The following is a 24,128-nucleotide window of genomic DNA, read 5'->3' on the forward strand; positions in this document are numbered from 1 at the left end:
CTCCAGGGACATCATGGAGGCAGCATCTTTGCCCACCAGGGAGGCAAAGACTTCGGCAATGATGAGAGGGAGCTGTTCCAACAAGTAGGTCTCCGGCAGGCCTCTAATGCGAAGGTTTCGACGGCGGGACCGGTTGTCCAGATCCTCCATCGCCAAATAGGTATAATTGAAATGTGCAGTACGGGTGTCCAGGCGCTCCGAGATAGATGAGGCAGTTTGCAAGACCTTTCCATGGCAGGACTCTAACATATCCACACGACTAGTGACAGTGGTAAAGTCAGCGCGCAGCGCAGATAGATCGCTCAATACAGGAGCAAGGGCTTGGAAGAAAGTCTGAGAGAGTTTTCTTGAAATACTCTTTGGAGATGGGCGCCGGAGGATTGTCCTGTAGGGAGCTATCCTCATCAGAGTCAGGTGTCCCATCCCTCAAGCGAGCTGCATCCTCAGGAGCTATCTTCTTCAGGAGGGCAGGAGAGTCCGACAGCTGTTTCTTGAGAAACTTCTGCATCCCCGCTGACTGGTTCGGTCGATCCCTCGAATCAGGGGGTTCACCGGATCTACCACGTCCGATCTTAACCATGGCCTGCGACAATAGATGAGTACGAAAATGTATCCTTTTTTCTAGATAGAGGTGCAGGCAAGCAGTACAGGGTGGTGGAGGCAGTGTCAAGAGCAGGCAAGCAGCTACTACAGCTAGTCAGAGGTACAGTCCCTCGGGCTGGAGAGGAGCAGGACCAGCTAGAAACGGCAGGAGTTACACTGGAGGAGCCCCCAGGACAGGAGATCTCATGCAGGGCGTCCAGGGAGGAATAGTCCCATGGCAGCCGACTCCGGAGCAGAAGGCAGGCGGCTGGAGCTATGATGGCAGCCGGCAGCAAGACCAGGGGGAGAGGTAGGCCGCAACAGTTATATTCTCAGGATAGCGATGATCCAGTGCAATATCACCCCCGGTAGGGGCACGGAGACTCGTCGAATGGTCTCAGGGTATCCGAGTCAGCGGATGGCAGCCAGAGAAGCTATAAAAAGCAGATTTTTGGACCAGCGCCCGGAGCTCAGAATGGTGCGTCTGTACTCACTGGCCGCTAGCCACGCCCCCCCTAGTGGTGATTTGTTTTGGGGTTAGTTTTCCAGGTTACGTTTTCCCCTTCAAGACCTTATCAAAAGGGACTCGCTGGCTCCACAGAGTTGGTGGAGAAATAATTGGGAGTGGGCTTAGAACTTGAAACTAGGACCAATCTGGGATTTGCAGGTGCTGCAGGAACAAATGATTCATCAGTTCTCTTAGGTCTGTCTTGCGTTTTATGATATAGCGTCTCCCATCCAAGGTCGTCATAAGGCCTAAGTGGAACAGCCAATAATAAGGGCCTTTTTTCACTCTCAGCATATCAGTGATCGGTTTCAGTATTCTACGTTTTGCTTAGAGTAAGAGGTGTTAAGTCTTGAAAGAACAGAAAGGGTTTACCTGTCTGACTACGTATATGGAGGCTGACTATAAGGAGGAGGGGGCTGTGCAGAAGGTGAAATGTCAGATTATAAGGGTAACTGCCCTCCACTGTTGTGTTAGTGTGCCAGTATATCCTCTTGGAAGGAGGAGCTGAGTGTAATTATGCTGGTCTTTAGTTAAGTATGAGCCAAGTGCAGGGATATGCAGAGGGTAGTTTGTAGCAGTATATGGAGTGAGGTTAGGAGAGCGGCATGCGGTGTGATAAAAATTACATAAGAGGAAATAAAACTTAACTCTTATTAGGTCTTAATTAAAACAGGGAAATACCAAAGACACCTGCCAGTGATTCCCAGCAATGTGTTTAAAGCCCATTTAAAAGTAGAGATGCTGTCCGAGATCTCACATACAGTCATAGTCATAAGTATTGGCACCCCTGAAATTTTTGGAGAAAATCAAGGAATCTCCCAGAATATTATTATAACTATTTTTTTTTTTTTGTCATCTACATGTTTATTTCCTTTGTGTGTATTGGAACAAAACAAAAAACAAACAAACAGAGACTGGGACATAATTGGACATAATTTCACACAAAAATCCAAATATGGACCAGACAAAATTGTTGGCATCTTTTCAAAATTGTGGGTAATTACAGGAGCTACGAGGAAAATAGTAGGAAATTTGGGGTACCCAGTTAGCTTGCATAACTGACCATTTCACTTTTCACTGTGCAAAATAATGCTCATTACATACAGGGTTTATTGCCCTTGATAAATACTACATGGCACTCCTTCTGCAATTTATGCCTACATGTATGACACGTTTGTACCCAGAATAACATACATACATAACAATGTAATGTGAGTAAACTGCTGTTCGGGCACCCAGCTGGGCACAGAAGGGAAGGAGCCCTATTTGTGCTATACTAGCTAATAAAATGGTATATTTCTTTAAATATTTTAATTTTCACTTTGAACATTAATTTTGAGCACTCATAGGCCCAAAAAGATAACAATACCCCTTGACAACCTTGAGGGTGTAGTTTCTAAAATAGGGTCATATTTTATGGGTTAATTATTCCTCTTTTCTCAGGCCCTCTGCAAGTGCCCACCAATATAGTGTAAATTTTAAAATGTGGAATTTATACAGTGACCAGAAGGTTTGTTGGGGGCATGAAGATTCCCTGATGTGTACATTTGTGTAAGATTTGATCCTTAACAAAAAATTATCTCCCTCCCTTCTATATAGTGGAGCGAGTCTTTGTGAATAAATGGGGTGTGTTTAGAGACATCTATAGATACCCCCCTGCTTGCTTTAGTGGAGGAGTTGCTATTACAGCATCCCAGAGGGTTCGGAGTGTGTGAGTAGCGTACCAGGCCTAGCAGGCGGAACAGCCCATGTCGTTGTATTCTGCACTCTTTGATCCCCTCCGCTGGGTTGCTGCACTATGATACCACTTATTAAATTCAAATCAAATCGGCTTTATTGGCACGTCCGAATAGATATTTGGCATTGCCAGAGCTAGTAAATTGGAGGGGGGAGTTGGAGTCGAGAGGGAGAGTATGGGGGGAGTGGCTGATTTGGGGTATAACAGTCCGTGGAGTCTCATCTTTCTCTTAGTTGGTGACAGCTGTATGGGGGGGGGGGTGATTTAGGATATAACAGTCTGTGGAGTCTCATCTTCCTCTTAGTTGGTGGCCAGTATATGGGGAGGTGGGGTGAGGTGGGTGGTTTGGGGTATAACAGTCCGTGGAGTCTCATCTTCCTCTTGTTTGGTGGACGCTGGACACGTATTGGGCAGCGATCTCAACAGTGGCCTCTACTTCTCCCAGTAGGATGTAGAGTTTCCTCTTCTCGTCTGAAGATATGAAGTCTGGGATGTCGGCAGAGAGTCTTTGGAAGTAGACGGCCCTCACAGCTGAGTATTTGGTGCAGTGTAGCAGGAAATGGGCCTCGTCTTCTAGGGCACAGTGCTGGCACAGTCTGTTCTCCCCTGGCTTGTATGTTTGCCTGTGTCACTCCGTCTCCATGTTGTGGGCACTCAGTCTGTACCAGCTCAGGGTCTGTCTGTGTTTGGGGTGGCGTATTCTCTCCAGGTAGGTGGCCATGGTGTAGTCCCTTTGCAGTGACTGGTACACAGTGAGTTTCTTGGAATTATTTATTGCGCTTCTCCATTCCTCGATGTAACGCTCTCTGTCTCTCTCAATTACTCCTTTTATTTGAGCCTTGTTCAGGGCATGTTGGGGGTTTTGGCTTGGCAGAGGGCTGATGCTTGGTTGGGGGGGTATCAGTTTTTCTCGGGGCTCTGTGGCTCAGCCAGGCTTGGTGGTGGCAAGAGCCAGGGCTGCTGCCCTGTATGTGTGTCCAGAATGATAGTGCCCTCTTCTGCATGGTGAGCCATAGGGGGAGTCTTCCTAGCTCTGCCTGGCATCCCATGTTGGAGGTGCTGCGGTGGACATGGAGCAAGTACTTGCAGAACTCCAAGTGGAAGGTCTCTGTTGGGCTGGAATCCCACTTTGACTGGTCTGGGTAGGTGGCTGGGCCCCAAACCTTGCTGCCATAGAGGAGGATCGGAGCGATGACTGCTTCAAATATCTTCATCCAGACCCTCACCGGTGGTTTGAGGTGGTACAGTTGTCTTCTGATGGCGTAGAAGGTTCTGCAGGCTTTTCCTTTCAGGGTTTCTATTGCTGCTTTGAAGCTTCCTGATTGGCTGAGCTCCAGCCCCAGGTAGGTGTAGCTGTTGGTTTTCTCCAGTGTGGAGCCGTTCAGTGTGAATTGTGGGGTGGGGCTTTGTTGTGGCCCTTCTTCTGAAATACCATGACTTTGGTCTTCTTCTGGTTGATGGGTAGGGCCCATGTGGTGCAGAATTTTTCCAGCACTGACAGGCTGTCTTGGAGGTCTTTCTCGGTGGGGGACAGGAGTAGGAGGTCGTCGGTGTATAGCAGGAACTTCACCTTATGGTCGTTCAGGGTGAGGCCTGGGGTTGGTGAGGCCTCCAGGGCTGTAGCCAGTTCATTGATGTAGATGTTGAAGAGCATTGGGCTCAGGCTACAGCCTTGTCTGACCCCTCGGGCATGTTGGAAGTATGCTGTCCTTTTCCCATTCACCTTCACACTGCACTGGTTTTCAGTGTAGGAGCTCCTGATGACGTCACACGTTCTTCATCCTATTCCACTCTCTCTCTTGTTTGTCTTTAACACCTTGCTCCCCTGCAGGGATTAGTGAGATAAACTAGGGCGCAAACACTCAGTATCTGTTCACACCCATCTAATCCCTCTGTTTGTGCGTTCATCTAAAAGATGTCCTGCTATATTCAAGGCAGGACTTAACTTATGCACCTAATCTGGTGGCTAGGACCGTGCCAACTGATCTGGGGATCAATAACTCTTTTGAATATGCCCAGACGAGGATATAAGGTAACCACACTCCATCTGATTCATGGGTTAGTATATTCCCTCACTAACAGTTGCACTGCAGGAACTTGAGTCAATTATAACCAGTCCATTGTAACCAGTCTCCTCTTGTTACAGTCCTATGAAAAAGTTTGGGCACCCCTATTAATCTTAATCATTTTTAGTTCTAAATATTTTGGTGTTTGCAACAGCCATTTCAGTTTGATATATCTAATAACTGATGGACACAGTAATATTTCAGGATTGAAATGAGGTTTATTGTACTAACAGAAAATGCGCAATATGCATTAAACCAAAATTTGACCAGTGCAAAAGTATGGGCACCCTTATCATTTTATTGATTTGAATACTCCTAACTACTTTTTACTGACTTACTGAAGCACAAAATTGGTTTTGTAACCTCAGTGAGCTTTGAACTTCATAGCCAGGTGTATCCAATCATGAGAAAAGGTATTTAAGGTGGCCAATTGCAAGTTGTTCTACTATTTGAATCTCCTCTGAAGAGTGGCATCATGGGCTACTCAAAACAACTCTCAAATGATCTGAAAACAAAGATTGTTCAACATAGTTGTTCAGGGGAAGGATACAAAAAGCTGTCTCAGAGATTTAACCTGTCAGTTTCCACTGTGAGGAACATAGTAAGGAAATGGAAGACCACAGGGACAGTTCTTGTTAAGCCCAGAAGTGGCAGGCCAAGAAAAATATCAGAAAGGCAGAGAAGAAGAATGGTGAGAACAGTCAAGGACAATCCACAGACCACCTCCAAAGAGCTGCAACATCATCTTGCTGCAGATGGTGTCACTGTGCATCGGTCAACTATACAGCGCACTTTGCACAAATAGAAGCTGTATGGGAGAGTGATGAGAAAGAAGCCGTTTCTGCACGTACGCCACAAATAGAGTTGCCTGAGGTATGAAAAAGCACATTTGGACAAGGCAGCTTCATTTTGGAAACAAAAATTGAGTTGTTTGGTTATAAAAAAAGGCGTTATGCATGGCGTCCAAAAAGAAACAGCATTCCAAGAAAAACACATGCTACCCACTGTAAAATTTGGTGGAGGTTCCATCATGCTTTGGGGCTGTGTGGCCAATGCCGGCATCGGGAATCTTGTTAAAGTTGAGGGTCGCATGGATTCCACTCAGTATCAGCAGATTCTTGAGAATAATGTTCAAGAATCAGTGACGAAGTTGAAGTTACGCCGGGGATGGATATTTCAGCAAGCCAATGATCCAAAACACCGCTCCAAATTCTCAGGCATTCATGCAGAGGAACAATTACAATGTTCTGGAATGGCCATCCCAGTCCCCAGACCTGAATATCATTGAACATCTGTGGGATGATTTGAAGCGGGCTGTCCATGCTCGGCGACCATCTAACTTAACTGAACTTGAATTGTTTGTCCAAAATACCTTTATCCAGGATCCAGGAACTGATTAAAAGCTACAGGAAGCGACTAGAGGCTGTTATCTTTGCAAAAGGAGGATGTACTAAATATTAATGTCACTTTTCTGTTGAGGTGCCCATACTTTTGCACCGGTCAAATTTTGGTTTAATGCATATTGCGCATTTTCTGTTAGTACAATAAACCTCATTTCAATCCTGAAATATTACTGTGTCCATCAGTTATTAGATATATCAAACTGAAATGGCTGTTGCAAATACCAAAATATTTAGAACTAAAAATGATTAAGATTAATAGGGGTGCCCAAACTTTTTCATAGGACTGTATCTGCCTGCTTATTCAAAGAAACCTGCCATCCTTCAAGTATAAAATAACTTTCCCTGTCATATCCCCTCTTGCCCTACATGTTTCGCCATTAAATATAACTCTTCAGGGGCTCCAGATATACGGGTTCATTAGGGATAGCAATAGCGTATTTTTTAATTTACTTAGTCTTTTAATCACAATAGGTTATGTACCTTTAATAAAATACGAGCACTTATTGTTCTTTATTTATTTTCAGTTCTCTAGTTGCTCCATTTTGTGGGAACAGCTTATTAAAATAAGAGCTTTTAATCCTAGGAAATGAATTTTTCATTTAAGTGTGTTTCTTGTAGTAGACAAATGTTTATTTTTCATTTACTAAAGTATGTGACCTCTTTTAGCTGTTTAATTAAGATCTCTGACATTGTACAATAGGAAGTTTATGCTTCGCCATAATGTGATGCGAGCCATGCAATATCCAAACCCTTCAATGTCTGTTCTTCAAAGCAAGGGATTGGGGGTTAACACCTCAGAACAGTTGGCAAACAGTAAAAATGACAGTATGAAAAATAGGTCAAGGTAGTTGGCACCTGTAAAGCGCCTCATGTGTCAAGTGTGACCAGTGCCATGATGGCCCCTGCACTAATTGTCCATAAAGAAATGTAGCTGAGAATGATGCCGTGAAGTTAAGATGCAACCGTAGTAAAGTTATATCAAATTAATATGGCTAACTTTCACCAAAACTTGAATAAAGACAATATATCGAACAACAAGTAAGTAAAATGTTAAGAATATCTAGACGGCACATAGGAGTTCTGTGTAGATGTGTTAGTGGTGATTTGTTTTGAGGTTAGACACAGGTGAGTATTGGATATACCAATCAAAAAATTGGGAAACGCGCTCCCTCGGAAGTAAATGATAGTCAGAAGATATGCTTCTTTGTGGAGGAATATTTTATTTAATTAATCCTAATTAAAGGCTCAGGTTCCGGACCAAAAAATGGGTAGCCACGACTGAATGCTGCATACTCTGCTCCGGATTAGTCCCAATAGTCGGGAGGAGGGAGAGTCTTCAGGCCGAATCGCGAGGCTAATCAGCCTGAAGAATGAGCATCTCGCTTCTTTTTCCGGGAGCCGGAGCAAACCGGCTCCCGGAAAAAAGACCTGACCGGCTCCCCTTGATTTCAATGGGAGCCGTCTATTTGGTCAGGATTTTGAGGCGGATACGGCCTCAAAATCCTGACCAAAAAACCCCGTATGAACTTAGCCTAATACTTTATATCCTCAATTTGGATCCTCAAAGTTTTTGTTACATCTGAGCTGCCCTTCCATCTTTTCCTTGATGTCCCTTGTGGACATCTAGTGTTCCAGGTTACCCTAGGATGTAGAGCTTTTTATTAGCATATGGAAATTTTGTTTGCATTGGTGATCTGCCAGTTGGTCACTGTTAGCATTGTATTTGTTTTGTATATTTTGTGTACTATATGTAAACCCTCAAATGTAAAACAGCATGGAATTAATATAATGTTCAGCAGCATGGAATTAATAAGATAAGATAATCCTTTAATAGTCCCACAATGGGGAAATTTCAGTGATACAGTTTCATAGATGGTACAGTAGTATATAACAAGAAAGAAACACATACAAGCTCATGGCAGATAGAGAAATCCTAGGAATCATAGCAACTAAAAAGAAAGAAACACAGACACACTGCAGGATCATTTAGTTCTCTGTGTGAAGTGATGTTAATAATACAGCCCGACCGTGGTTGGAGGACATGAGGAGGGGGGGTCACAGCATGTAGATATAACAGGCAAAAAAACATTTTTTTTGCAGAGGTGGGGGACATATGCAGCTATCATGATAACATGTGGCAGTTCCTTTGGTAGGTGGCGAGATCTCCTGCTCACAGCTGATAGTTCAGTATCTTGCATCAGCACTATTGTCCATTAACCACAACAAAACGCCCCAAATATCCTTCATCACAAGCCCTCCTCTTCCTTTCTTCTTACCACTGTGTTCTACTGCCCAGAGAGGTCTGAAGCCATCCAGGTAGACAGGGTGCTGCTCTCTTGCCAAGCTTCCATAAACACATGGGTAGGTGGGTGATGGTAGGTTCCCAGGTTGTAACAGAGTCCCACGTGTCCATAGTAAAAGAGAGAAATACCAGTCAGCTGTAGCATCTTCACACATCAGCAATAGACTCCAAAAATCTTCTCCTTGAAAAGAAGAAGTCCACACTTCCATGTAGGTTTCTCCTCCATGCCACATAGTGTCCATGCTGTCCTTAGCTCCTGGGGGGGATGGTAACAGGCACATGTGCACAGGTCTTGAGTCATTGTCCATGCTTAACAATAAAAACAAAAGGAACAAAATACTCCACAGGGTCTTCCATTCAATTTATAGTTGCTAATTCATAGTGCTCGTTTGCTTGGTTACAGGATTCTTGAAGATACAGAGGAAAAGAGTGAAAAAGGAAAGATAAAGGATGCACCCAGCTTGGAGCACTGTATCAGGCAGCCACACACAAGGCGGCGCCAGGAAGTTAATATAATAATGTACAGAACCGCGGAATTAATATAATAATGTACAGCACCATGGAATTAATATAATGTACATCAGCATAGAATTAATATAATGTACAGTACCTGTTCTGTCCCCACATGAGGCGAATGAAGATGCGGCAGGTGGATAGGAGCTGGGAGAGGTCCTACCTTCGTTTCCTCAATGCAGGGCAGACAGGACCATGTTGCTCAGCGTCCGGAGAGATGATGCACATCAGGAATGGTGAAGTTCAGGCTTGTTTATTTGGAAGACTGGACATACAGCATGTGATGGTAATGCAGCACTTCTCCAGGAATACAGGTGCAACAAGCAGGATGGTACAGCAATTGGGAGCAACTACTTATAAGTGTAGTTTGTGATAAGTGTGTGGTCGAAAACTGATGCCTTCTGCTGCTCAGTCCAAAAGTGCTCTCCCAGAGAAAATGGAGACTAATAAGTGAAAACAGGAAACAGTAACCCTTGAACCAGGAAGCAAAGGCATGTACAGAATTAATTAACTACAGGCTGTCATACGAAAAAAGGACAGCAGGTGGCAGCATGGATTACAAAGAATACAATCTATGTATGAACGGTATGATTACATCTAGATGAAACAGCACAGTACCATGGAACTAATATAATAATTTACAGCAACATGGAATTATTATAATGTAAATCAGAATAGACGTAGTGTAATGTACAGCACCATGGAATTAATGGTGCTCTATAAATAATAATGTGTTAGGGCGGGTTCACACCTGCGCCCCGATCTCCACTTTTAGGTTTCCGTCTTCTGCCCGAGGAACTGGACAGGAGACGGAAACCAGCAGTCACTTTTCAAGACCATTCAAGTGAGCGCCCGTGAGTGTTTTGTGGTCTCCGCAGCTAAACCGTTTTTTTTATCCACACACAAAAGTCGGACATGCAGAACTTTGTGTCCAGTTAAAAAAAAAAACGGTTTTGCTGCGAAGACCACAAAACACACTGTTTGCCGGGTTTCCGTCTCCTGTCGGCAGAAGACGAAAACATAAAAGCGGAGACCAGGGTGCAGATGTGAACCCACTCTTACAGCTAACAAGCCATTTACTTTAGTATGGTTTTAGTTGTGGATATTTTGCTTTTACCAGGCTATCATATCTTGAAGAGTTAAATGTTTGCTCTATGAAAAGTTTACAAAAAATCCCTGCCTCCTATGAAGAAGAATATAACTACTATAATGCTGCACATACTGTATGCAGAGGAATAGAACTACTACAATTCTGCAGGTGCATAGAGGAATATAGTTATTGTCACACTGCCAGGATACAGTGCAGTAGAACTGCTTTATTTTTATAGCTCCATATAATCCTTTCAGCTAGAGTTTGGAGTATACTCACATTTGCAGGATAATACACATACATCCCTATTCTCAATCACAATTCAATACTGCATGACAGAGGGGAAAATACAAACTATGAAGATTGATCGTTCATGATCATGGGTGAAGATCATAGAAGGAAATTATTCACTACAGAATCATATTTCATATTACATATTACGTTGAATGTGTGTGTCTTGGAGGTTAAAGGAAAATCAAGACCTAATCTTATTGCATACAATATGACAGATTTACTATTGAAAATGTGCTGGAGTTCTGGCACAATTTGCTCCAGAAACTGGTTTACAAACTCAAAAACAAGTAGCACTAAACCCTTCATTAGCCCTGTACAAGAGATAAGCGTTTTCTTAGGAAGCACATACGACTGGCACAGCTTCTTGTAGCTTAAAGGTGCTCTATCACTAGGAAAAGTCATTTTTAACTAATCACATCCTTGCATAGCCTTTAGAAAGTCTATTCCACACCTACCTTTAGTAGATAGATTGCCTCAGGGCTCATTCACATCTGCGCCGGCACTCCGTATTTGAGGTTTCCGTTTCCTGCCTAAAACAGAGGCAGGAGACGGAAACCTGCAGGACTCTTTCTCACCCTTTCATTTGAATGGGTGAGAGAGCTGTCCGGCCATGAGCGGCGGTGAGCGTTTTGCGCTCTCCGCCACGAAACCAGGTTTTATAATCCAGACACAGAGTCGGACATGCAGTACTCTGTGTCCGGATAAAAAAAAATCCGGTTTCGCGGCGGAGAGCCTAAAACGCTCACTGCCGCTCACGGCCGGACCCGGTCTATGGTTTCCGTCTTCTGGCATGCAGAAGACGGAAACCATAGAACGGAGACCCTGAACGCAGGTGTGAACCTAGCGTCAGTGGTTTCTGAATAAGTCCGTTTTTATTCATATGCTAATTAGACTGGTGCACGATACATCGTTCACTCCTCGCTTATTGTTTCCTATGGGAGGCTGCTGCTGCTGATGACTCAGCTTCCTTTTTGCCTCACACACATAGGAGATAATAGAAGAGAGGAGGCTGCTGGGAACTTCCTGTACTGGCTGAAAGCTCATTAGCATATTAATAAAAACGGACTTATTCAGAAACTACTGAGGCAATCTACATACTAAAGGTAGGTGTGAAGTAGCATTTCTAAAGCCTATGCAAGGATGTGTTTAGATAAAAATGACTTTTCCCAGTGATCACTTTAAAGGGATTCTACCATTAAAACCTCTTTTTTTGTGGATAAGACGTTGGAATAGCCTTTAGAAAGGCTATTCCTCTCTTACCTTTAGATGTGATCTCCGCCGCGCTGTTCCTTAGAAATACTGTTTTTTACCGGTATGTAAAAACTAAGAGAGAACTAATTTGCATACCGGTAAAAAACAGTATTTCTAAGGAATGGCGCGGTGGAGATCACATCTAAAGGTAAGAGAGGAATAGCCTTTCTAAAGGCTATTCCAACGTCTTATCCACAAAAAAAGAGGTTTTAATGGTAGAATCCCTTTAATGATAAGCATCTGATGTTGATCTGATCTTTTAGTCTTATAATACTCACCTGCTCTCCCAACTCTGATGCCAGAGATTATATTAGGGTTAGGGGGATATCGTCACTCCTTGGGGAGAGACCACCATATAGGTGTGTGGAGACTTATTAAGCCTTTAGCACTCCAAGGGACAAAGTGGAGTGCTAAAGGCTTAATAAGTCTCCACACACCTATATGGTGGTCTCTCCCCAAGGAGTGACGATATCCCCCCTAACCCTGTCTAAGCCTTTCACCTCTACCAGGTTAGTCTTCTCTACACCGGGCTGACGAGATGCAATAACATCGAAACGGCCATCCTTGGTTGAGAGACTATACCTGGTAATAATCCCAGAATCATTGCAAAACAAAGGCCTCTTGGAAGGTCGAGCATGATGTTAAAGGGAGCAGCCTTTATTGAGCTAGATCACTGAGATTCTGTCTTCCTAATTACGTCAGGGAAGACAGGCTTGCACATTCCAGTGAGCGCCCTCTATTGGTTTGCAACACTGAGGCACCTGACTTCCTAATTACATCATGGAAGACAGATTTGTATATTCATCCCATGGCCAGAGATTATTTCACAGTGGAAGGAGGAGCTGAAAGAGCAGTGACAAATAAAATACCTGAGACAGGAGCAGCAGCCTCTTTCTACAAGGAGCAGGGATGTGGGAACAGGAGGTGACACATAACTGGAGTTAATTTTGAATTATGGCGAGCTGGTCATTCTATTGTTTATGGTAATTATTGATGGAAGATATTCGATTAATATTATAATAGAGAATGATGTAATATTACCAGAATGATTATTTATTTATTTGTAGTTCCATAAATAGTCTAGGTGTAACCAGGGATATATATTCGTATACAGAATTAGTTCTTTTGTTTGTTTTTTTTGTTTTATTTCATTGTTTTATTGTATATACAGTGAAATATTTTGTTGCAAAATAACCAAAAATATCATTAAAATAGAATAAATATTTTCAGAATTGTAGATAAGACATAAAACATTAGAGATTGATGGTGTTATCTGCAGTTTTTTTTTTTTTTTTTTTGGCAAGATGATGGATGTCAATGGGATATTTCAGACACCATTGATATCCATTATATAATATGATATTGATTTTTTTAATAAAACAGAAAAATAGGAAAACGTATATATCCTCGAATAGACAGTCTATCCATATGTCAGATCATGCAGCATCAGTCACTGTGATAAATCTGGTGCATTTTAACACAGAGTAGTCTGAGTTTAGACACTGTTAGGAAACCTGCCTCATTGTTCCTCAGGTTGCTAATACCCTCTGCTTGTCATGTATATGTATAAATGTATTTGAATGGATCACTTGTAATAATAGGCTTAGTTGTTAGCAAGTTAGTATAGCTGACACTAGAGCTTTATGCTAGTTGCTATCCTCACCTGCTGGTTGTAGCCGGTCATTGCTTCTCTCATAAGATCACAGCTCCGGTTATCACTGGATCCTACTTCTTTTAAATGTTGGTGTCTATCCCTACTCCATTATGCAATGTGTGGAGACCTCTGACTGGTACAAAATATTGTAGTTTATGTTTTATGTGAATAAATCCTTCAGCTTTACTTAAAGAGGACTGTGATGAACGGACCATCAGTTATGTATTTTTCATTCATGTATTTGTCTTCTGTGTTATGTCACATGCTATATTTACCCTTCTTGATCACAGGACCACAGGATGTGTGGGGGGGGGGGGGTGTCGGATGGCAAAGCCTGCTTAATTATTAGAAGGGCCTTTTGTTGCTCCTGGCCAACCCTATTACCATACCTATGCTAACCTCATTATCTCCCAGGGGTTTCCTGTGAGGTAAGAACCTATGGCAGTCAGCTCCAGACACTTCAGAGCCAGGTTCCACTTCAAAGAGCTATGGTTTCATGATGATATTGCCCCAGGAGAATATGTTACAGTTACCCCCAATAAATTCCTCAGGTGAACAATGCAAAGGTGCACATTCCAAGTCCAAACATTTTACATTTGCGGCCAGGGGAAAGATCCAGACACTGAACTCATTACTCATTACCCAAAGGGGATTGGGGTGTCATCCTTGGTGTCTACATGATGGGGACCTCACTACGAATCCCATTGTGTCACTGGCTTGGCCCTATGATCATCTGGCAGGGAATTATGCCTACTCACGGTTATTTTGTTGCCCGAAGGAGGGCTGAGCTGAGTTGGGGGGGGGGGGGGCTAGGCAGAGATCTTTTGTCTCCCATGAGGCGGCAATGCTGTTTTGTGTTCTGCTACCCTGGATACTATAAGTACCACATCTGAACTGTAATCTCTTGCTTGATCTGGATATCATGTGCTGAGACATGCACTCTGGTCTGCTTTGGACTGTTCTACTGATGAGGAATGCTGCCCTCTGTGCTATTCTTTCCTATGTGTCTGTACAGCACAGGCTGTTGCTGATTGTGATGACTCAGCTTCCTGATTGCACTCACAGATGGGAGAGAATAGCAGAGAGGAGTGCTGCTGACAACTTCCTGTGCTGTCCGGAAGCTAATTGGCATAAGAATAAGCAATGACTTATTAAAAAAACACTGAGGCAATTAGCATACAAAAGGTACGTTTGAAATAGTCTTTCTAAAGGCTATGCAAGTATGTGATTAGTTAAAAATGACTTTTCCCAATGATAGCGCCCCTTTAACCGGATCCTATCATTCAAACTAATTTTTTTTTCTCACTAACACATTGGAATAGCCTTAAGAAAGGCTATTCTTCTCCTACCTTTCAAAGTCTTCTCCACGCCGCCATTTGCTTGAACTCATTTGCATTCTGCATTTGCAGTGCTCAAACAGCACTCTCTCCAGCGCCGCCTCAATCTTCTTCAGCAACAGCCTCTTCTTTTGTCTTCTTCCGGCACGTGGGGGGTCAAAATTCAACGCATGCACAAGTCGGCTCTGCCAGAGCAGAATTCACATGTGGGCGCCCATTTTTTTGTGGCCGCTTACGCGAGCAGGCGCAGTACAGTCTGTACTCCATAGAACTACAGGAGAGTACTGTGCCTGCTTGCGTAAGCAGGCACAAAAAAATGGACGCCCACATGTGAATTCCTCCCACGCGACGGAAGAAGATGAAAGAAGAGACTGTTGCTGAAGAAGATGGAGTGGCAATAGAGAGAGTTCTCTCGAGGATTGGGGATGCCCTCAGTGCTGTTTGAGCGCTGGGGCCCGCCCCTAGTGCTGCGAGATAACTCATTTGCATACCGACAAAAACAGGATTTCAAGCGAACGGCGGCATGGAGAAGACATCGAAAGATAGGAGAAGAATAACTTTTCTTAAGGCTATTCCGACGGCTTAGTGAGGAAAAAAAATGAGTTTGAATGATAGGATCCCTTTAAATATGTGATATTGTTCAGATGCCAATTCAAGCTCAGCATTGTTTTCTGTCTTTGTGTTTTCCAGAATGTGTACAGCTTCAACTGCCAGGATGGACAGAACAGTGAATTTATCAGGTGACATTGAGCCAAGTTACTCAATATGTTCATTATGATGAATTCTTCTAATTTGACAGGTCCCTATAATACGGCTCATCAAGCATAGATGGGGGAGGGGATATTTGGTAGCAGATTGACTTTATTTGCTAGAATAGCGTTGGGACAGCAGCAACAGTAGTGTAGGTTTAGGGCAGGCAGATAAATGAGCTAAAGTCCATATACTCGTATACGTCAGCAAAATGAACTTAACCCCTTAGCGACCTTTGACGTACTATTACCTCATGGGCGTTAGGTACTTAGTGCACCATGAGGTAATAGTACGTCATGGTAATTCCGCCCGCTCACTAGCTGAGCGGGCAGAATCGGAAGCAGGTGATAGTTGTTACAGACAGCTATCACCCTTTTCCTTAACCTCCGATCGATGCTTTTATCGATCGGAGGTTTTAACCCTTTGATTGCGGTGGTCAAACATGACCACCGCAAACAAAGGGTTTTGCGGTGTTTTCCGCCCCCCCCCCCCCCCCGGCGGCGAGATCGTCGGTGTCGGTATCTGTAATACGCAGCTTGGGGTCTGGTTAGTGACACCACTTACCTTTTCATCTTGCCGGCGTCTTCTGGAAGTGAGCTGTGCCGTCTGCACAGCTCACTTCCTGTTTGCAAAGTGAGACGTGCAGGCTGTGTCTCACTCTGTATGAAAGAGGATTAGTAATGAAATCATCACTAATCCATGTGTCCCATAGGGACACATGAAAAAGTAAAAAAAAAAGTGGAAAAAAAAATAAAGTGTTTTATAACAATTAATAAAGTTATTACGCTCCTAAAAATCCTTTTTTTCTATAGAAAATGAATTATATAAAAAAAACCTAAAAATTAATAAAAACAACACATATTTGGTATCGCCGCGTCCGTAACAATCTGTACAATAAAACTGAAACAATATTTAATGTACACGGTGAATGACGGAAAAAAAAAACGGAAAAAAACCCGCCGGAAGTAGTGATTTTTCGCCATTTCACCTTACAAAATATGCTATAAAAAGTGATCAAAAAGTCAAATGCACCTCACAACAGTACCAATAAAAAGCACACATTGTCCCGCAAAAAATAAGCCCCCAACCAACACTGTCAACCAAAAAATAAAAATGTTACGCCTCTCAGAAGATGGTGATGCAAAAAACACTGATTTATGTCCCCAAATGTGTTTTTGTTCTGCAGAATTAGTATCGCATAAAAAAATAATATAAATGAGGTATCGCCGTAACCGTACCGACCCGCAGAATAAAGGTCACATGTTACTTATACTGTACGCTGCATGGTGAAAAATTTTAAAGGTAAAACGCAATGCCGGAATTGATTTTTTTTTTTTTAACTCCAGCAAAAAAGAGTTAATAAAATGTAATCAGTAAGTTGTAGGCACCCAAGATGGTGTCATTACAAAATACATCGCATCTCGCAAACAACAAGCCCTTATATGGCCACGTCACCAGAAAAATAAAGAAAATATAGCATCTAGTAATGCGAGAACAAAAACCCGCAAAAATTGCCAAATTATTAGAACACAACTGGCTGCGTCAGGAAGGGAATATATAAGCTATGCAAGCGAATATCAGGGGACACCCCATATTTACAGCTTATGAGCGAAAATACACCAGAAGTGACCCCCAAAGTGACCCCCAGAGTGACTCCCCCAATCATAGGAGCTACTGGGACATAGTAGGGAATTTGATGTTTGCAATGTCCTCCGCACCGCTTATATATTCCCTCTTCGCCATCCGCTGTGCAGTCACGTCTGGGATACTAATACTCACTACACCCCCTGATAAATTCTTTGAGGGGTACAGTTTTCAAACTGGGGTCACTCTTTTGGGTAATCCAATTTTCCGGTACCTTACAGGCTCTACAAACATGACATGGTGTCCAGATACCAAACATCTGAATCTGCGCTCCAAAAGCCACATAGCGCTCCTTCCCTTCTGCGCCCTGCTGTGTGCCCAAACTGCATTTTATGCCACATGTATGACACTGGTGTACCCGGGATAACGTATGTAATGTGATATGTGGGTATAAACTGATATTGGGGCACAGCCGGATACAGAAGGAAAGAAGGGTTATTTGGTTTTTGGAGCAGACTTAGACGGTTTGGTTTTTGGATGCCATGACCCTTTTGCAGAGACCCTAAAATTGCCCTTACAAAATGGGGCTACTTCTTAGGGAATTCCAGTTTACTGGCACCTCCAGGGCTCTGCAAAAACAACATGGCGCCCAGAAAATCCATCTAAATCTGTACCCCAAAAGCTAAAAAGCGCAGTGCTCCATCCCTTCTGAGCCCTGCTATGTGCCCAAGCAGCAGTTTATACCCACATATATAATTTTTTGTCCCTCGGGATGGCCCCTTAATAGTTTTAGGACTGCAGGTCTCTGACAACACAAAGTGGGTGCAATGTATTGGGCACCAAAATGGCATATTTCTTTAAAAATTTCAATTTTCAGGAAGCATTTTTAGTCTCAAAATCATAATACCCCTTGATACATTCCTTGACGGGTGTAGTTTCTAAAATGGAGTCACATTTGAGGGGTTTCCATTGTATTGATACCTTAGGGGCTCAGCAAATGCGACATGGCACCAGAAAACTATTCCAGCAATATCTGCCCTCCAAAATCCAAATAGCACTCTTTCCATTCTGAGCCCCACCATGTACCCATACAGCAGATTATGATCACATATGGGGTATTGCCATGTTCAGGAGAAATTGTGTAACAAACTGTGGGGGGCTTTTAATCGTTTAACTACTTGCAAAAATTTTAAATATGGCGCGAAATGGACGATTTATTGGAAAAAAAAGTAATTTTTCATTATTACGTCCCAATGTTAATAAAATCTGTGAAACAGCTGTGAGATCAAAATGCTCACTATACCCCTAGATAAATTCTATGAGGGGAGTAGTTTCCAAAATGGGGTCACTTTTAGGGGGCTTTCATGGTATTGGTATTGGTCATTCAAAATGACACCTGAAAAATATTCCAGCAAAATCCACCCTCCAAAAGCCAAATGGCGCTCTTTCCATTCTTTTTTTTTTTTTTTTTTAAATTGTTTATTTATGAAAATTTTAACAATAAAGCAATACAGCAAGACCAATAAACCAGTACCAGTCTAAAAAAGAACAAGGTAAACCAATACAATGAGGATATGAAGAGAATACAAATGGCAAACCAGTAAAAAAAAAGAAAGGGACAAAGAAGACAAACACAGACAAGACAAGACAGGGAGAGGGGAAGGGAAAAACAACAAAGAAAAAAACAGAGGTTCCAGGAAATAATGCAATCACAAAGGCTGAGTGGCCCAGAACGAGTCCCATAAATCCCAAACAGCATGAAACCGCTCCTCCTCATCATTAAGCACAGCTGTCAGGTATTCCAAAGATGGAATACCTCTAAAGATGGGGAGGGTCGACTGACGCCAACGTTTAGCAATTAAACACCGGGCAGAAGTGAGAAGAAACAGAAAAAGTCGCAGGGCCGGCTTGCGAAGCTTCACCGGAGGGAGGTTAAGGAGATAGGTCTTGGGGGATAGGGGAAGACATATTCCCAGAACCCGGTGTAGAAGGTTCCCAACCTGAGTCCAGTAAGGGAACAGGGAGGGGCATGACCAAAACAAATGAAAGATGTGTGCAGGACGTGCACCACATCTCCAGCAGCAACCCAGAATAAAGCTATCAAAGGAGTGGAGAAGAGCTGGCGTGTGGTACCAATGCATCAGCATCTTGAAGAAGTTTTCTTTATGGACCACACAACTCGAGGTCTTAAAACCTCTGCTCCAAATAAGGGACGGCGCTCTTTCCATTCTGAGCCCCGCCATGTTCCCATACAGCAGATTATGGCCACATATGGGGTATTTCCGTGTTCAGGAGAAATTGTTTAACAAACTGTGGGGGCTTTTTCTCCTTTAACCCCTTGTGAAAATGAAAACTTTGGGAAGAAAGAGACATTTTAGTCATTTTTCATTTACACATTCCAATGTTAGCAAAATCTGTGAAACGGCTGTAGGGTCAAAATGCTCACTATACCCCTTGATGAATTCTGTGAGGGGTGTAGTTTCTAAAATGGGGTCACTTTTGGGGGGTTTCCATTGTTTTGGTACTCTAGGGTCTCTGCAAATAAGGCATGGCGCATTAAAACTATTCCAGTAAAATCTGCTGTTCAAACACTGTGCGTTGCTCCTTCCCTTCCGTGCGCTGCCGTGTGCCCAAAAATAAGTTTACACCCACATGTGGGGTATTTCTGTGCACGGCAGAAATTGCACAATAAACTGCCAGATGCATTTTCTACTTTAACTCTTTTTGAATGTGTTAATTTTAGGTCTAAATTATTAGTATTAGTGTATTAGTATTAGTATTAGTGAAAAAAAGTTAAATATCTAAATTTCACCTCCATATTATTTTTATTTTTATGAAATGCTTAAAGGGTTAACAAACATCCCAAATGCTGTTTTGCATTATTTGAGGGGTGCAGTTTTGAAAATGGGGTGATTTATGGGGGTTTCTATTATATAGGCCTTTACAATTCCTTTCAGAACTGAAGTGGTCCCAAAAAAATTAGTTTGGGGAATTTTCTTGGAAATCTGGAAAATCGCTGTTACACTTGTAAGCCTTGTGACGTCCAAAATAAATTAAAAGACAATCAAAAGTTGATGCCAATATAAAGTAGAGATATGTTAGATAATATTTATTCATGTATTTGGGTGGTATGACTATCTGCCTGAAAAGCAGAGAATTTCACATTTTGAAAATTGCAATTTTTTCCAAATTTCCATCAAATTTCCTATTTTTTTTACAAATGAATACAAAAATATTGATTAGTGTTTACCACTAACATGAAGTGTAATGTGTTACGAGAAAACAATCTCAAAATCACTTGTGTAAGTTAAAGCGTCTCAAAGTTATTGCCATTTAAAGTGACACATGTCAATTTTGAAAAAAGAGGCCTGGTCCTTAACGCACTTTTGGGCTGTGTCTTTAAGGGGTATTCCAATTAACATAATCAGATCTATATTTGTAGATAATTAAAGGTTAAACATTTTTGTAAATATAAGTAATTAAAAATTCTGCAGAGTTTAAAAGATATTTTCTAAATATCTTGCTGTCACAAGTTGCTGATCAATTGCTTGATCAGTTGCCAATGGATACGACCACAAATGTAGAAACTTTCTAAGGTCTTGGACTCATCAGGAAGCCAGCCATGACTTTCTTATTGTAGCTGGGTTATCAGGATGAGACACTACATGTATGAGAAGATATCCCGGCCACAATAAGGAAATCATGGTTGATTTTCTGACCTTAGAAAGTTCCTGCATTCATGGTCGTATCCATTGGTAACCTATCAAGACAACAAGACTCTGACCATGAGATTTTTAGAGAAAATCTTTAAAATTCTATAAAATGTTTAATTACTTATATTTTCAAAAATCTTTAACTTTTAGTTACCTACAAATTTAAAAATGGTCCTGTACAGAGGAATACCCCTTTAAGTCTGTGCCTATCAGCACACTAAGAGATATACTGTATATTCATTATTATCAGTATGGGAGGGGCCACAAGGTGAATCTTTGTTCTGCTGAAGAATTTTTCCAGATTGTTACTTGGAAAAAGCAGATCTGCTGCTGAAAGTGCAACACTATGACGGAAATCATTGCACTAAATATGGGGCTCACCTAAAGGGTGCATCACCTCTCTACAGTTACCACATCAAGGTAAGGTTTTAATGTAAAATGCATGCTTTTTTAGCAAGAAAGTATGTGCCATCTGGAGCTTTATGTATGGGGGCACATGGGGATACCATCCCAGCTCCTTCATGTTTTTTTTTTCTTTCTTATGTTTTACTAGCAGTTACCCGCGACTTCGTCTGCGGGTTGGCGGTGGCGCTGAACTGCTTATATTTTTTGTCCTCCCATGTCTGCCCCCAGTTTCTTGTCCCCCCATCTCTGCCTCCAGTTTCTTGTCCCCCCATCTCTGCCCCCAGTTTCTTGTCCCCCCCATCTCTGCCTCCAGTTTCTTGTCCCCCCATCTCTGCCCCCAGTTTCTTGTCCCCCCTTCATCTGCCCCCAGTTTCTTGTCCCCCCATCTCTGCCCCCAGTTTCTCATCCCCCTTTCATTGTCCCTCAGTTTCTTGTCTCCCCCAACTCTGCCCCCAGTTTGTTGTCCCCCCATCTCTGCCTCCAGTTTCTTGTCCCCCATCTCTGTCCCCAGTTTCTTGTCCCCCATCTCTGCCCCCAGTTTCTTGTCCCCCATCTCTGCCCCCAGTTTCTTGTCCCACCCATCTCTGCCCCCAGTTTCTTGTCCCCCCATCTCTGTCCCCAGTTTCTTGTCCCCCCATCTCTGCCCCCAGTTTCTTGTCCTCCCATATCTGCCCCCAGTTTCTTGTCCCTCCATCTCTGCCCCCAGTTTCTTGTCCCTCCATCTCTGCACCCAGTTTCTTGTCCCACCCATCTCTGCCCCCAGTTTCTTGTCCCCCCATCTCTGTCCCCAGTTTCTTGTCCCCCCCATCTCTGCCCCCAGTTTCTTGTCCCCCCATCTCTGCCCCCAGTTTCTTGTCCCCCCATCTCTGTCCCCAGTTTCTTGTCCCTCCATCTCTGCCCCCAGTTTCTTGTCCCCCCATCTCTGCCCCCAGTTTCTTGTCCCTCCATCTCTTCACCCAGTTTCTTGTCCCCCCATCTCTGCCCCCAGTTTCTTGTCCCTCCATCTCTGCACCCAGTTTCTTGTCCCCCCATCTCTGCCCCCAGTTTCTTGTCCCCCCATCTCTGCCCCCAGTTTCTTGTCCCCCATCTCTGCCCCCAGTTTCTTGTCCCCCCCATCTCTGCCCCCAGTTTCTTGTCCTCCCATCTCTGCTCCCAGCATCATGTCCCCCCCCCCCCCCAAATTGGCCCAGTGTAGTTGGACTCACCTTGCCACGCTCCCCCGCCGCTCTCTCTGCTCGCTGCACATAGGTGTCGGGTGGCTGGCTGCGTGTGACATATATGAGGCAGAGCGAGGGCCGGCGTCAGGTTGCTATGACAGCCGGAGCCTCGCGCTGCCTCCCTGGCCTGTTAGGCGTGCGCTTGTATTGCAGCCTAGGCAGGTAGACTGCAATAGAGGCACCGGTATTATACAGTGCATTGCCGAATACCAGCGCCTCTACTGCAGTCTACCTGCCATACACAGCCAGCCGCCCGACACCTATGTGCAGCGAGCGAGCGGAGAGAGCGGCGGGGGAGCGTGGCAAGGTGAGTCCAACTACACTGGGGCCGATGTGTGTGTGTGGGGGGGGGGCATGAAGCTGGGGAATGTGGTTGATGCCTGGGGACACCGACTTAGGGACACGACACCCCAAAATGCATTCAGCCGTTTGGCTGTGATTGAGGAACAAACATCCAAACACACAAACCCACAAACATCCAAACTCACAAACTTTCACCTTTATAATATTAATAGGATTAATTAATTGGTTCCTGAAATTTATAAATGGCTTTGGTTATTTGATTACTTACCTTTATTCTCCTCAGTTTGATTGAAGGACCAATCTCTTATTCTTATGGTAGAGTTGGAAGGGACCTCAAGGGCCATCGGGTCCAACCCCCTGCGAGTGCAGGTTTTTCTAAATCATCCCAGCTATATGTTTATCCAGATTCCACTTGAAGATTTCCATTGATGGAGCGCCCACCACCTCCCGTGGCAGCCTATTCCACTCTCTCACTACCCTCACTGTCAGAAAGTTTTTCCTAATGTCTAATCTGTATCTCTTTCCCTTTAGTTTCATCCCATTGCTTCTTGTACTTCCTTGTGCTAATGAGAATAGGGTAGATCCCTCTGCACTGTGACTACCTTTCAGATATTTGTAGACTGCTATTAAATCTCCCCTCAGCCTTCTCTTCTGCAAACTAAACAATCCCAGTTCTTTTAGCCGCTCCTCATAGGACATGGTTTGCAGACCTTCCACCATTTTGGTTGCTCTTCTCTGGACTTGCTCCAATATATCGATGTCTTTCTTGAATTGAGGCGCCCAGAACTGTACACAGTATTCCAGGTGTGGTCTGACCAGGGAAGAGTACAGCGGAATAATGACCTCTCTTGATCTAGATTCAATGCTTGTCTTAATACATCCCAGAATTTTATTAGCCTTTTTTGCAGCAGCACCGCACTGTTGGCTCATGTTGAATTTGTGATCTACTATTATGCCCAAGTCCTTTTCCCCTATGCTATCACTTAGTTCTATTCCTCCCATACTATATATGTTTTTTACATTTCTGTTACCCAGATGTAGAACTTTGCATTTGTCCCTGTTAAATACCATTTTGTTCGCCTCAGCCCATTGTTCCAGTGTGTCTAAGTCCTTTTGAATACACTCTCTCTCCTCTCTAGTGTTGGCTATTCCTCCTATCTTCATATCATCTGCAAATTTTATGAGTTCCCCAATAATTCCATCGTCCAGATCATTTATAAAGATATTGAAAAGTACTGGGCCCAAAACAGAGCCCTGCGGCACCCCGCTTTTGACTTTCTTCCAGTTCGATGTGTAGCCATTTAGTATTACTCGTTGTGCCCGATCATTAAGCCAGTTGTGAATCCACCTAACTGATTTTTTGTCAAAGCCATACTTAATCATTTTTTCAATAAGAAGGTTGTGTGATACTTTATCAA

The 24,128-nt window shown here is 43.3% G+C and overlaps 1 protein-coding gene across 1 annotated transcript in view; it reads left to right on the forward strand.

The window, feature by feature from the left end:
- The first annotated feature begins 861 nt into the window (after positions 1 to 861).
- The window catches only part of LOC142210006 (CMP-N-acetylneuraminate-beta-galactosamide-alpha-2,3-sialyltransferase 4-like), a 63,502-nt gene continuing 40,235 nt past the window's right edge, over positions 862 to 24,128 (forward strand). The window contains exons 1-2 of the mRNA XM_075279038.1: positions 862 to 892; positions 1,764 to 1,865. Coding sequence (XP_075135139.1) covers positions 862 to 892; positions 1,764 to 1,865 — 133 coding nt within the window. The remainder of the gene's footprint in view (positions 893 to 1,763; positions 1,866 to 24,128) is intronic.

This window comes from Leptodactylus fuscus, chromosome 6, assembly GCF_031893055.1.
Source record: "Leptodactylus fuscus isolate aLepFus1 chromosome 6, aLepFus1.hap2, whole genome shotgun sequence".
Taxonomy (NCBI): Eukaryota; Metazoa; Chordata; class Amphibia; order Anura; family Leptodactylidae; genus Leptodactylus; species Leptodactylus fuscus.